This window comes from Nematolebias whitei, chromosome 19 (genome assembly GCF_014905685.2).
Source record: "Nematolebias whitei isolate Nwh7 chromosome 19, NemWhi1, whole genome shotgun sequence".
Taxonomy (NCBI): Eukaryota; Metazoa; Chordata; class Actinopteri; order Cyprinodontiformes; family Rivulidae; genus Nematolebias; species Nematolebias whitei.
The window spans coordinates 28,797,613-28,813,028 of record NC_056516.1 but is presented as its reverse complement, the minus strand read 5'-3'; the positions used below and the strand labels follow the sequence as shown (position 1 = coordinate 28,813,028).

The 15,416-nt window shown below is 37.3% G+C and overlaps 2 protein-coding genes across 3 annotated transcripts; both read left to right on the top strand.

Moving 5' to 3' along the window:
• The first annotated feature begins 242 nt into the window (after positions 1 to 242).
• Positions 243 to 4,754, top strand: LOC119425457 (zona pellucida sperm-binding protein 1). Its single transcript, XM_037692986.1, has 13 exons — positions 243 to 396; positions 1,099 to 1,242; positions 1,321 to 1,599; positions 1,683 to 1,801; positions 1,890 to 2,217; positions 2,299 to 2,421; positions 2,876 to 3,048; positions 3,505 to 3,602; positions 3,718 to 3,872; positions 3,997 to 4,177; positions 4,245 to 4,377; positions 4,581 to 4,655; positions 4,737 to 4,754. The coding sequence occupies exons 1-13, from the start codon at positions 243 to 245 to the stop codon at positions 4,752 to 4,754; spliced, it is 1,980 nt and encodes a 659-aa protein (XP_037548914.1).
• A 4,287-nt stretch (positions 4,755 to 9,041) lies between these two features.
• Positions 9,042 to 14,720, top strand: cndp2 (carnosine dipeptidase 2). Of its 2 annotated transcripts, XM_037693192.1 has the most exons (12): positions 9,042 to 9,200; positions 9,986 to 10,063; positions 10,415 to 10,558; positions 10,634 to 10,796; positions 11,847 to 11,935; positions 12,910 to 13,110; positions 13,185 to 13,269; positions 13,381 to 13,541; positions 13,623 to 13,787; positions 13,981 to 14,122; positions 14,348 to 14,495; positions 14,582 to 14,720. In XM_037693192.1, exons 2-12 carry the CDS (start codon positions 10,004 to 10,006, stop codon positions 14,646 to 14,648), a joined length of 1,425 nt encoding a protein of 474 aa, XP_037549120.1. In that variant the 5' UTR covers positions 9,042 to 9,200; positions 9,986 to 10,003; the 3' UTR covers positions 14,649 to 14,720. The 2 variants fall into 2 exon arrangements, with proteins under 2 accessions (XP_037549120.1, XP_037549119.1); XM_037693191.1 differs by lacking the exon at positions 9,042 to 9,200 and having other exon boundaries at positions 9,966 to 10,063.
• Positions 14,721 to 15,416: the final 696 nt, after the last annotated feature.

The following is a 15,416-nucleotide window of genomic DNA, read 5'->3' as shown; positions in this document are numbered from 1 at the left end:
TCATGATACAAAATAACTTTATATTTTAAATTGGCTATTAAAATCAACCATAAATCATAGTTTCTTTATTCAAAACTTTAATTTGAACGTGTGTTGTTTATTTATTTATTGGAGTTTTTTGGAACTTGAATGGACCAATCAAGCAGCTCCAGGTTCAACCAATTAGTGTGAAATCAGAAGCAAAACAGGAAGTTCCGGTTTTATTCCGTGCCTGCCAGGTGATCGGCTCGCATTTGGTCCATATGGCTTGGCGACGGGTCGGGCTGCTGCTGGTTCTGACTGGGACTTTGCTGCTGGTTTCTGTTCGGGGATGGGGATGGGAACGGGTCAGCAACAGTGAGCTTCTAAGGTTTTACGAGACTGGTCTGTGGAGGGAACCATTCAGCTTTACAACAGGTGAGACCAACAGCCCAGTTAATGTGTCCATGTGTGCTTTAAACTACAGCCTCAGATTTCAATGTTGGTGTTGTCAGATATATAAGTAGTGCACTTAAACAAACAAATTTAAAAAAAGCTGCAGTGATGGTCAATAGTCTACAGGCTGCTGTGGCTGGTGTCTTAACAAGATGATCACAAATGACATTTAAATGACATGTAAAAGACAGTTTGAGACATCAGGGACTATGAGCTCATTCTTGTTTGTGTCAGTGATGGACATGTTGATGTCAGGCAGGAGTTATGATATTTGGGACATCTGAGAGTATATGGAACAGGTGGAAGAGAGCACAAAGAGGTGGATGTATCTTCTGGAGAGAAGGCAAGCAAAGGGTAAGCAAAGGCTTTGTGTGATGGGAGGATACTAGAGATGGGGTGAGATGGAGGCAGATGAACTGCTCTAAGAATATGATGCAAGAGTACACTTTATATGCATTAGGGTCAGTAGTTTTCATTTAATATGACACGTGCTGCTTGATATCAAAAGGTAAGTGTCAGTGCAACATTTAAACCACAAACAATGTTTTGATCCAACTTAATTGACTTTTAGAACAAACTGAGGATATGTGATCAAAATCAGTCGTTTTGTACAAGTGAAATGAGCAGTTAGACGTTGGCTGCATAGTGACTACAAACTTTACCTGTAACAACTTTCTCTTGCAGATGACGATGATGTAAATGAATTTCACGAAGGTAAAATGCTCAAAGAATCTGAAAGCAGTGGCATGAATGAAAAGACTCCCGAGGAAGCAATTCTGGAAGATGATGTTTCCGCATCTCCTGGGGATGCACTTCAGGAAACTGAAGGTGTTTCTACTGTTGAAACCTTTTGTTCTGAGTGACTGAGTCTTATTGACACCGGTTAACAACTGCCCTCTCCTTCAGATGACGACTATGACGACTACAAAGATGAGATTTTTGACATTGAAGGCTTTGCAACCATTGAAATGGTAGACCCGGTCACTGGCCACGTAGACGTAAAAGGTTCTGAAGGACGCCACCAGCCATCAGTTAAAGGAGATGAATTTCATGTTGAGTTTGTGGATGCCCCTCCAAGAAGCTGGATTGGCTGCACAAGTTCTGAAGGGATAAATGTGGATTGCAGTGAAGATGGCTTCCAAATTACTCTACCTTCAGGTCGACTAAGTGGGATTCTAGTTCTGGGTATTAACCTAAACTCTTTGAATATTTGTCTACTGAGCCTTGTCACATTTCTAGAATTTATTTCTCCCCCTTTTGCACTCCAGGCTATGCAAACATTTCTGTGGAGGATGCTCCAGAGTCTTGTGGTTATCACTTGATCCACCACAAGAACATCTTGACAGTACGCTTCGCTGGATGCAACGTGAGGCAAGATGTGGAAGATGTAGGTTACTAAAAAGTAAACGTATAAAACTTTTCATTGCTTACTTTATTTAAACGACTAATTTAATGCTTTATACACAAAATAACAGGTTTACAGTCTACAACTGTCCACCATCGTCTCTGGTCAGACCCAAGTGTTTCATGCATTTTGTGTCGAAAATGCAAAATACGTCTCTGGAGAGTTTCCTCCAACTTTTGACAAACGCACAAAATGCAGTAAACCAACACCTCCAAACACATTTCCCATACCCTTGAAGTGTGGTCCCAGAACCACCGCGTCGTCACCGACAACTTGCAAACCAGCGATTGTCATGCCAAGAAAGTGGTTTGAAAGAACAGCTGTAGCACCGGTGACAACAGCCGTCCCCATGAAGATGAATTTTACAAGCAATGTTTTGTCGCCAACAAAGCCACACAGTGAGTGTAAACACTTATGTAAAGGGATGATGGATATTTTATTTGCTACGTGAGTTTTTTTTTTTTTTTTTTTTCCTCCAGATTGTGCTGTTGATGTGAGGGAGCAGATTTCTTGTGGTCAATCAGGAATATCACCATCGGACTGTGAGAAGAAGGGCTGCTGTATGGATATGTATAAGAAAAACTGCTACTACCCGCTTGATGGTAAGGTTTTAGTTTCCACTTGGTGTTTTCTGAATAAATACCGAACATCCAACAATGTTCAGTCAGGTCATCTGGACTTTTGTTTTGTTTGTTTTTTGAGAAGTTTTGTCCTTCATCCAAAGGATTTCATCTGTCTGAGGAGGAGACTCCTCGGACTGATGAAATCCTTTGGATGAAGGAGGAAATGTCTCAAAAAAGGAAACCGTCCAGATGACCTGACTGAACATTGTTGGATTTTTTTTGTTTTTGTTTGTTTTACCTGGATTATTGAGCATGAACGTTGGGAGTGGTGACACAAAAGGTTAGAAAAGGTGGGCCTGTGATCGGAAGATCTGTGATTCAACTCCCGGTACCGACGACAACAAAATGTGGGTGGGATTGGTGAAGCAGCTATTGAGCATGAACTTTGATGAATACCTAACACATTCTGTTGTTTTTGTCCTTCTCTCTGTAGAATGCACTTCAGATCAGCACTTTGTTTTTGCTCTTCGCCACAACTCTGCAGTCATCCCCATGGACCCCAGAAAGCTTGTTATTCCTGGGAGTCCCCTTTGCAAACCAGTCATTGTTAATGATGAGGTTGCCATCTTTAAGATCAAACTTGGAGATTGTGGAGTTCATTCTTACGTAAGTTGTTCCCTTTTTTGTACTTCCTGTAACGATCTTAGAATCTCGTGCTTTAAGCTCCAGCAGTGATTCTTATTAAGGGTTATTCTTTGGTAGTTTTTGGTGCTGCAGTCCTGCTTTCAACAAATCTGGACTTCTCAAGGTTTTCTTCAGATGGTTTCTACCAAGTGGGGAAAACCAATTTGGAGTTGGCCTAAAAAGACACTACCGTTGGAGGGATGTTTATAGAAAATGTTTTCGCAGTTTGGAAACCTCTACATGAGTTGGATCTGAGTTTAGCATCAAACTTGATTTTATTTGTTGATACCACATCTCAAGCAATCATTTATCATTTTAAAGAAAAATGTAGTAGTTTTAATCTGAACTGTCGCTGCATAGATTCTCATTTCTACAACATGGTTTGGTTTTGAGTAAACTCATCTCTGTCACAAATATTGCTTTTTTTTTTTTTCTTAGGATGTTGGTGACATGAAGATCTACTTGATTGAAGTGCACACTACTGTCAATGCTCTCCACCTCAAGTATGGAATAATTAGTAGAAGTGATCCACTCAGGTTGGTGTCACATCTACAAAGGCCCAATTTTCTGTAAAAACAACTATCTTTATGGCTTATGGGTGAGCTTTGTTGGTTCTGCTTAAGGTTCTGTCTGGACTTGTAACTTTTCTAGGTTCATGGTTGAGTGTCGCTACAGGAAGCGTGGTAAGGATGCTGCTGAACCGTCAATGGCCAGCGTCGGCTACATGGTCAAGACCTCAACTTCCAATTTGCCGTCATCGATAATCTCCAGTGGCTTATATGACATAGAGTTGAAGATTGCCAAAGGTCAAGGGTTTATACTTTATTTTTAATTTAATGTGTTTTGATTGGTTTGGTTGAAATAACATGCACAAATTGCTTTAAATGTTTTATTTTATTAATGAATGCATTTTTTCTTTTTAAATATCAGATCACACATATTCAAGTTTCTATCCAACATACCATCAGCCCTTGCAGCTGCTCCTTGGCCATCCTGTGCATCTTGAATTGAATCTGAAGGCTTCTGATGCATCAGATGCAGTGATACTTGTCAACTACTGCGTGGCTTACCCTCGCACTGCAAATAACGCTTTGGTGCTGATTCATGAAGGGTAAGCACGGATGTTGGGATCAGTGCTTTTTGCTATTCAGGTTCGACCGCCATGTTTGTGTTTACAGGTGTGCCAATCCCAACGATCCAACAGTGTCTCTGCTTAAAGTTGACAACCTTCCCAACAGTCGTCATCAGAAACGTTTTAAAGTGGACGCTTTCCGGTTTATGGATCAAACAAACGCATATCTAAATGAAGAAGTGAGTGAAAATGTTAAGATTTATTTTATTTTTCTTCTGTTAAAACTGTGAGGATGCCTTGGAAATGTGTAATTAAATAATTTAGGAGGAATCTGTCCAGCTCTGTTGGGATTTTAGTGATTTTCTGCTGTGTTTTAAAACGAATGCACTTTAAAACTTAATGTGAATATTAATAATTTCTACATGGGGATTGTCTTCTACAGATTTACTTCATGTGTTCTGCAGAAGTTTGTATCGTGTCAGAAAAGCCTTGTGAACAGCAGTGCTTTGATGCAAATGTGAGTCTAGTCTTTGCAGATATTTTGTAATCTAAAAACAAATAACAGTAATAATCATTTGTTTTTTTTATTTATTTTTAGGCACTACAAGAATTCTGACACGCCAACCGGATATGAACTTTGAACTGCAAAAATAAATGCAACTTTTTATATAACCTTTGTGCATGCATTTAAAATGTGTGTGGGTGTGGGGTGGGGTTGGTGGGGTGGGGGTGGGTGGGGGATTATGCCACAGGATCTGCAACGCTAAAAGTTTGACTTTAAATATTTGAGTGTTATGGATTCAGATTCTTGGTTAAAACAGAGTATGCAGTGCAAAAAACATTTGTTAATTTTTGCAATACAACTTGGCCTGCTTGTGCAACACACATTTAATTTAAAATACAATAATTGTGATTTTTGTAAGGGTGAGGGGAATTTTTTTTGTTGTCAAATTTACATTATTTAATGAACCAGGCAAGTGTATTGCATTTTTCCCCTCCAAAGGGACCAAAAATTCAAGCCATAAAACTTGTTGTTTCGATATCATGAACTGAACCTAAAAACACTTCAAACTATATCATCACTTAATGAGACCCTTCTGTCTGCAGGGGACCAAGAGTAAAATGCCATTCAGCTTTGACTTTAAAAAAAGATTAGTGGGTTGTTACATGTGCACACTCCCCTACAGTTTTATATTAAAAAAATAATTAAAATGAATGTACCTTTCTCCCATTAAACTATATCAAACTGGGTTTTTTTTTGTTTTTTTTTGGTAAAATTGTATTAAGTTTAACCAAAACAAAAGTCCAGCTAAATTCCAGGTTGTAATGCAACAAAACGGAATACAAAGAGGGATGGATACTTTTTAACCAACTGTGTTGCTTTAGTTATAAGTATTATGACTAAAAGAAAAGCAAAGAAAACATGTCGGCAGAACATTTTCAGAATAAAAAAAAACCTGTTTGGTAGTTTATACTGTAACTAGCAAAACAAATTGATTTAGCTTTAATTACATTTCTAAAAACATATCTATAATTATAGATGGTTTATTTATTTTTTTACTGTAATTAAAGCCATGCTTTTCTGACTACAGACATTAAACATTTGTTTAAATTCAGTAAATGAGCCATGATACTGCTGTAGTGCAACAAATAATTTGTTTTCCTGCTAAAATGCAGATTTTTTTGTAGCATCTGAACATTACAGATGCTTGCATATGTTATATCTCATGAGGTCTTTAGTTCCTGCATGTTGGTCTTTAAAATAAATATTTGTGTGTGTGCAATGCATGCCTCAAACACCTCGCAATTGAATGTACATGCTAAACAAATAAAATGCAATTTATTAAGAGCCACTGAAGTTTGAAAGGGTGGCAGTCCAATAAATTTTGAATACAAATGCACAACTCAAATGTTCAGTTATACTGTTAACAAACTATGAAATGTAATTTACCTTCTTTTAAATAAACCTTACATTTGCTGTCCATTTAACTGCATAAAAAACTCAAATGAAAACATATTTAAAACGGGCAAGTTTTCAATGAGTAAAATTATTAGCAAAGCTTGGAAACCTAATTATTTTTTTTTTGTAAAGAGGCAGAAAAAATATTTTAAAGTTTGCAGGTCATTTTTTTTCTAAACAAATGACATTGCCATAGTTCAGATAAATTAATAAAAAAGGTTAAAGACCAAAAAGTAGACCAGACTATTTTTCATTCAACCTTTTTATTAGGTTGGTCTCAATTTGCAAAGGTTAGAGTAACGGTCATCTCTGTGGAAAACAAATTTTTGATAAAAAAAAAACAAAACTAAATTTAGTTTGCAAAGATACAAGCAATTTGGGGTTGAATTTATTTTAGAAAATACATCACTGGATCAAATGGACCGACCCGTAAAGGGAGTTGCGGATAAGTAGTGAATTCTATAAACAGTTTGCAGGAGAACTGGCCCCTTTTTTAAAAAATATGTTTGAAGAGTCAATACTGAGAGGTGAATTAGCCCCAACTCTCCAGCAGGGATTGATTAAGCTCATCCCTAAACCCAAAAAAGATCATTTGAGTATTGAAAACTGGAGACCAATTAGTCTTTTAAACAATGACGCTAAAATATACGCAGTTATCTTTGCCAAGCGACTGAAATTAGGTTTAAATGATATTATTAGTGAAGAACAATCTGGATTTATGCCTGGAAGAAACATTAGCAACAATATTCGTCTAATATTGGACATGATTGACTACAATGATTTTATTCCTGATGAAAGCTTTATTCTGTTTATCGACTTCTACAAAGCGTTTGATACCATAAGTCATAAATTTATGTTCAAGTCTATTAAACATTTTGGATTTGGAGATTTTTTTTCCAAAGCTATTAATACCCTGTACCAGGGCTGTAACAGCTCGGTCAAGCTGGCACATGGGACAACGAGAAGGTTTAATATCAATCGAGGTATCAGGCAAGGATGCCCTCTAAGCCCATTCTTATTTCTTCTGGTTACACAAATTATGTCTATACATGTAAAAAAAGGTCAATTCCAAGGCATCTTAACTCTAGATAGACACTTCACATTATCACAGCTGGCTGATGATACTGCGTTATTTATCGCTAATGTAAATGAAGTGAGGAATGCAGTTGACTGTATCCAGGAATTCTCTTCCGTATCAGGTCTAAAAATGAATCTTAATAAATCTGTTCTGTTCCCACTAAAAGACTGCACACTTTCTGAAATTAATGATATTCCTGTCAAAGAGCAATTTACATACTTAGGAGTGAATATTGAAAAGAATCAAAATTTGCGTAGCAGCTCAAACTTTGGCCCTATTATACAACAAATAACAACAAAATTTAACATGTGGCTAATGAGGGACCTGTCATTAAATGGTAGGGTACTACTGTCAAAAGCTGAGGGAATATCTAGATCTGTATATACTTCCTTATCATTAGAGATGCCAAAAGATGTATGCAAAAAATTAGATAAAACATTATTTGACTTTATATGGAAACATAAATGCCATTACTTAAAAAAAGATATTCTCTGTAATAATAAAACATTTGGAGGTCTAGATGTCCTAAGTTTTGAAATGCTAAATAATTCCTTTAAAATTAAATGGTTAACTAACTTATTAAAAGGGAAAGATACGCTTTGGAACACTTTCCCCAACCATATTTTTAATCAGATAGGAGGAATCCAATTTTTATTAAAATGTGATTATAAAATTGAAAAATTACCTATTAAGTTATCGAGATTTCACCAACAAGCTCTCCTGTCTTGGAAACTTGCCTACAAACACAACTTCTCCCCAACTACATATTGCATTTGGAACAATGGGAATATTTTATATAAGAACAAGTCGCTTTACTACAAAAATTGGATGGAAAATGGAATTATGCTTGTACAACAACTATTAAATGATAATGGAACCTTTATGACATACACTGAATTTCTGACTAGACTTAAAATTCCTGTAACACCTAAAGAGTATGCTGTAGTTTTTGATGCTCTACCAAAATCTATGAGGCAGCTCTTCAAAGGAACAAAAGTGAACAATTTGCCTAGAGACCAACTTAGAAGCCCCGTAATGCTGGATGGAATCGATGTAACAAAAAAAACATGCTCCAACAAACTCATAAGAACTTGTCTGCAGAAGATCACTCTGCCTCCTGGTAGATTTTTCTGGTCTTCCATATTTGAAGGAGTTAACTGGAAGCAGATGTGGTTAAATTGGGAAAAATTTTGCATAACAAACAAAGTTAAAGAGGTTTCATATAAAATTATTCATAATGTATATCCTGTTAAAAAAACACTGGAAAGATTTAAACTTGACATTGACTATTCTTGTACATTCTGTGAACTACACATAGAAACGATTTCTCATTTATTCTATCAATGTGTTCATACAATCTCATTCTGGAGAGATGTGCAACAATTCATACAGCAAAAAACTGGACAAATAATTCAGCTTACAGAGAAAGACATTATACTATGCTTTGAAGACAAAGGCACGAATAAAGACTTGTTGCACTTCACCCAACTTCTACTTCTCCTGGGAAAGTTTCACATTCACAAGAAAAAATGGTCCAACTCCAAACCAAACATAACCCATTTCAGCAAAGAACTTCTTCAATACATCACCTCAATTAATGGACTGGAAAACCAAAAGGCAATGAAAACCATCTCAACTCTGGAAAAGCTTAATGTGAATTTAAACTCTGTATAAATTGTAAATATAATTTCATGGTTTTTTATGTTTTGTACTAGAATATTATCTCTTTTACATTAATATCTATACCCCTGGCAAACAGATGTTTGTAATGTGTGATTAAAATCTTTAATAAAAAAAAAAAAAAAAAAAAAAAAAAAAAAAAAAAAAAAAAAAAAAAAGGGAGTTGCGGATGACCCACAATCCTTTGCGCGAGGAACCAAACAAACTGAACATTTTAAAGAGTAACGCACACGCGCGCGGACACGCATTTCAAAAAACCGAACGCGTCAGTCACGTTAAAGGAGTCGTATGTGGACATTGTCTGGGCGGTGTCATAAGAAGGAAAAGACATTTAACTTGAACAGGTTGGTTTTAAATCAAACGTGCTATCAAGTATGCTAACTGGTTCTCCCTGCGCGTGACAGTGCATGCTTTCACTTCACTGTCTACAAAGCCAGTCCGTCATGCTACGTTTACGTGCAGTCTGTAAATATCTCGGGCGAACTTTTTACTTTCGGTTATGCAACAGACCTGTGTAACTCAATTTGTTTTTGGTATTAATTTATTTCACTACGGTGGTCCGCCTGGTCCAAACGACGCTGCTACGTTAAAACTAGTTTGTTTAATTTATCTTAAACGTCTGTTCTTCCATGGTTAGTTGTATTGTGTACAAAATTAAATGTACGAAAAGGGGGGGGGGGGGGGGACGTAAAACAAACACGCATGGTAAATTAAAGGTATTTTTCTTAAGACATATTTACATGCACGTTTTCTGTAAGAAAACAAATATGCTCAACATAAATTTCAAGTGCATTTTAAGTTTTCTTCACTTCTACAAATCACTGATTTCTGTAATGTTTCACTCTCCAGTTGATGGAGCATGGAAGAAGCCATAACTTGTATGGCCTTTTAGCTTCATGACAATCTCTCATCACATGAAGACACAGTTTCTGCAAAAATATAATGAATTGAGCATTTTGCTTTAAAACCTGTGTATCTGGCACTTACCCAATCCACGTGTGCATGACAGAGGATGTACAAAAACAGCAGCAGTCAGCAGGTTTGCAGGGAGGAGTGGTTTTATTTTTTTGGTCATAAGACTACTGGGTTAGAGGTAGACTCTCATTGCTCTGCTTGTTGAACACCTCAGCTCCTGTCTTTGGCAAAAATGGCTCATCTTCCAGCACTTTTTAACTACGTGGACAAAAACCAGGACCTTTACGTGAAGGTATGATCATTCTGAAAGACAATTCAGCATTACTTGTTTTGCAGTCTTACCAATGTGGTCACCAAACCTTTATAGTTGTAAATTGTACTGAAATATTTCATGCAAGTTAATCAAACTGCACTCACTGCTGTTAAAACTCATTCAATTTGAGTGAGGAGTAAAAGTAAGTTTGTCATGAATGTCAAACCAGCACACTTAATGATTTCAGTTGTAGTGACTCTTTAACTATTGTTGTAGTTAAGTGCTGAAGTCCAAGCATAAACTTGTGGCTGATTTTATTGTTGGTGCGAAAAAACAGTAGAACCGCTTTTGTTAAAGGTATCTGACTATATTAGAACTTTTGTTTCCCAGCGCCTGGCAGAATGGGTTGGTGTTCAGAGTGTGTCTGCCTGGCCGGAGAAACGCGGAGAGATCAAAAAGATGATGGAGATGGCAGCCAAAGACATTGAGAGGCTGGGGGGGACGGTGGAGCTGGTGGACATCGGCACACAGAAGGTGAAAATGCATTTCCGTAGTTATTTAACCGCACATCACCTAAATCTTCACTTAAGTTACATTTTATTCTCTTAGCTCCCTTCTGGAGAAGAGATCCCCCTTCCTCCCATCGTTCTAGGACAGCTGGGGTCAGACCCGAGCAAGAAGACCGTGTGTATTTACGGTCACCTTGATGTGCAACCAGCTCAGATCGAGGATGGCTGGGACACGGAGCCCTTCACGCTAGTGGAGAAGGATGGTAAGAGCATGTAGCAATGATCAGTAACTTGACCTGGGAAGTTAGACAGCTAAAAATGAAACTGTTTCTTTTGGCAGTCATATGATTAGTCTGGAGCTCTGTTTGGAAATGTAAACCAAAACCAGACAAAATGAGTTTAAGCATTTTCAGTCATCTGTGTAATGCTTTCACTGCATTTTTGTTGGACTTTAAAACACATAATATCATATCTCACTGATACAAGGTTTTAATGATGAGGTGTAATCAGAAGCAAAGTCGTATTAGATTACAAACACGTGCGTCTTTAACAAGTCACAGTAACACTAGCAACAAATGCTCTGTAAGGAACGAGGCGACCGTTTTCCTCGTAGTTGCGTAAACGTATCCTTGTGCTTGGATGACCCTTGTGCTTCTACCAGCTTTATACCCGTCATCGTGTCATAGTTAATAGCATATTTTCAAAGTCCATCTCAAGTCACCGTTCCGCAGGCAAGACGCAGTATCTTATCTAGAAACTGCAAAAATCAGATCAAACCCCTTTTAAGAATTTGGCCCATGTGAATCCAATGAACTGCATGCTGGTGGGTGTTGTATAGATTTTATATATAATTTTAGCTTTTGTTTGAACTAAACCATGTTTAATATGACTTACTGCATTTGTAAATGTCAGCGAGTTATCTGCAAAGTACATGCTTTTCCACTGTTATACCTGTCAATGAATGTAGGTCTGTTATCAACATATTATTTTGAAACTACTAATGCTGACAGCTAACTGATGTGTGGTTTGTGGTGACAGTCATCTGACAGAAAGTAACACATCAGCTTCTTCCTGTCTTGTTCCTGTTTTCTCAGCTGAGTTCAGTTCTGCCTCTAAGTTTGCTCCGTGTCACAAAATAATAGAAAAGGGAAACAAACATTTGAACAAGAGTAAAAGTCTGTTGCCACGTTAATATGGTGATTTTGTCAAGAACATGAAATGCATTGTTTGTTGAATAGTAACAATCAAAATGTACAAAGGGCAGTTAATATTTAAAGATGATCTGTATGTAAAACTGTTTTGTCTCTTTGTAGGTAAACTCTATGGAAGAGGATCCACTGATGACAAAGGTCCAGTGTTGGCCTGGTTTAACTGCATTGAGGCCTATGAAAAGACCCAGCAGGTACAGATATTTTATGTGTTGTCTGAATCAAAAGTGAAATTTCACATCTGTGTTCCTTGTGAAAGAAAAGAAAAACATGTTTTGCAACACTCGAGCAGTTTGCAAGAAGCTGATGAAACAACGTCGAGTATTCTGTCGCACTCCTTTTGGTTTCTGTTGGCTTCGTATGAGAAGTTTGGTGTGTGAGAATAGTGACTGAAAACATCTGGCTTTCAAACAGGGTACCAGTCAGGAAGCATGGATCAAAGAGAAAACGTGACTTTATGTTGGCAGAATTTTCTGTCGGTTGCAAAGCCAGCAGTGAAGAAAAGAAAGCTGCAAAACTGATTAACTGGTGAAAGGACCATCATGAACACCTGCTGTTATAGCTCTGCTTTGATATGGAGGCTAACATGTATGGATGTGTTTGATGGAGCCTGTTTGTTCAGGCACATTTTCTGCTTATACCTCTGAAATAACAGCATAGTAAGAGATGGAGGAACTACGATAATATGTGAAATTATTTTCTAAATTACTAAAGGTCATTGTGGTGTTTAAGTGCAATGCTCATCTGCTTTTTGCTTACTGATAGCTTTAAAACTCCCTGCAGTAAAGTTGAAAGGTCTTGGAATAAGATTAGCAATAATGCTACATGCTTATCCAGCCATCACCTAATGCAAGGTGTCCAGTCCTGGTCCTCGAGGGCCATTATTTTGTACGTTTTGGAGCTTTTCTGCTCCAACACGAATCAAGTGTGTTGGAGCAGAGATTGGACACCCCTGACCTAACGATTAAACCAAGCCATGTTGATTTCAGTCATCTTTGTGTTATAAAAACGACAACAGTCACATGCTGCATACAGTGAACCTAATAAAAAGCTAGTCAACAAATTCAGTTATTTTCCAAATGAGAACAGCTTTAGTTTTTCTCTGGTTGTGAGTTTACAGTATTTCTAAATGTTATTTCTATATCCATCTTCTTTATTTTTTATGCAGAAGCTTCCCATCAACATCAAATTCTGCTTTGAGGGGATGGAAGAATCTGGATCTGAAGGTCTGGACGACCTGGTGTTTTCCAGAAAAGACTCGTTTTTCAAAGACGTGGATTACGTCTGCATTTCTGACAACTACTGGCTGGGCAAAACCAAACCCTGCATCACCTACGGTCTGAGAGGAATCTGCTATTTCTTCATTGAGGTGAAGTCTTGGCACAGAGCAATTCATGTTTTAGCCTAATAACTTGAAATAACTTTAGTACATTTAATTTGAAGGTTAAATGCTGTGATAAAGACCTTCACTCAGGTGTTTTTGGTGGTTCGGTTCATGAGGCGATGACGGATCTGATCTCACTCATGGGTAAGTATTGATCATTATACCATAAGTCCATTTGCACCATAAAATATTTTCATTTCATATGTGTTCCTTGTCTGGAGTTTTAGCCTTGAATTATTTTTAATTTAATCTCAGGCTCCCTGGTTGACAAAAAGGGAAAGATTTTAGTTCCTGGGATATACAACGACGTGGCTCCTCTGACAGAAGAGGAGAAAAAGCTGTATGAAAAGATTGATTTTGACTTGATCGAGTACTGCAAAGATGTTGGAGCTGGGAAGCTGCTGCACGATACCAAGGCAAGGAATAGACTAGTGATGCTTATTTTAGCCAGAGGTGAGATGTGTTGCCTTATTGTGTTTTTATTTTTGTCATTGCAGGAACAAATCCTAATGCATCGCTGGAGGTACCCGTCTCTTTCCCTTCACGGCATCGAAGGGGCCTTCTCTGAAGCTGGAGCTAAGACCGTTATACCTCGCAAGGTCATTGGCAAGTTCTCCATCCGCGTTGTCCCTGACATGGACCCTAAAGTTGTGGAGAAGCAGGTAAACATTTTCCCACTACTTATTTATCAAAAGCAACTACATATGGCTACAATACATCTTTCAAAAGTTACATTTTGACAATAAACAAGCCACCTCTTTGTGCTGTTCAGACTAGTTTCAACCTGCTGTTTATATTTTGTTCAAAAAGAAACCGGTTGGTGCTTTTACTGATGGTTTCTCTTTCGTTATGAAGGTGGTCGATCACGTTGAGAAGACGTTTGCAGAGCTGGGAACACCCAACAAAATGAAAGTGTACATGGGCCACGGAGCCAAAGCCTGGGTGTGCGACTTCAACCACCCACACTACATGGCTGGTAGGAAAGCCATGAAGACAGGTGAATCTGTTTGTTTAAAAATATATACTGACACAAACTACGTGCACTGTCATGTTAACCTTTTATGCACTGAAAGTCTGCAAAGTCAGGCTGAGATGCTTATTCAGCAAAAATCATATAATAGTGCAGATGATAAACACAGGAAGGAAAAATATGCACATACAAAACTGTAAAGGTAAGCTTTTACCATATTTCTTTCCTCTTTTTTTTTGTTTTGTTTTCTAGTCTTTGGTGTGGAACCAGACCTGACCCGTGAAGGAGGGAGCATCCCGGTCACCCTGACCTTCCAGGAGGCCACAGGCCGGAACGTCATGCTGCTCCCTATAGGATCCTGTGATGATGGTGCTCACTCCCAGAATGAAAAGCTCAACAGGTTATTGTTCTTAATTTGTAATTAAATTGCACCTATGATTTTGATAAGGTTTTCAAACATAATATTCTATATTTCCATTTTTTTAGATCAAACTACATTCAGGGAACTAAGATGCTGGCTGCCTACTTCCACGAGGTTTCTCTGCTGGAATGAACTGATGTGTAATCACAAAAAATCTTCACCATCAAAGCCATAATCATTTTGGCCCTATGTATATTCCACCTGTAACACTTTTATAAACACTACTGAAAATAAAGTGATTTTGTTTGTTACACCGTGTTGTCTGGTTTTAATTATTGTTTTAAGAGTTTCTGTTAAAACATGCTTAAGAAAGTTTTAAAACTGCTTAAGAAATTTACCATAATAAAACTTTTTTAAAATGAGTGATTTGGTTAAACAACTTCCTGTGTATCCTGATTCATGCTCAGAAATTCAGATAGAAATGATAACAAAGTTAAGTCAGCTCCTCCGGGCGATTCCAAAAATAAAATAAAAATGAACAACTTCCTGTGTATTTGAGAAGTCAGTGGTAATTGGCTGATTTATAAGATTTAACATCCCAAGTTTAGCTTATGAACAACCAGAACCATTTTTATATATTGGGTAGATGTGGAAGTTTCTGATAACTACAAGCAACTTTTAAAAGAAAAAAGCAGTTAAAATTTAATATAGAGAAGTTAAAAGTTCAGTTAAAAAAAATAGATGAAAGTTTTAACACTTATCAGAGCACTGGATAGTCAAACTTTAAATTACAAAAAAAAAAAAAAAGATCTTAATAAATGGATGACTAAATAAATTAATAAAGGGCTTTAAAATTCTGGTCAGTCACTAAAATATTGGCTCATGACTCCATCTACAGTTGACTTCCTGACCTACAAACTGCATATATATCTATATATAGATATAGATATTTATATATGT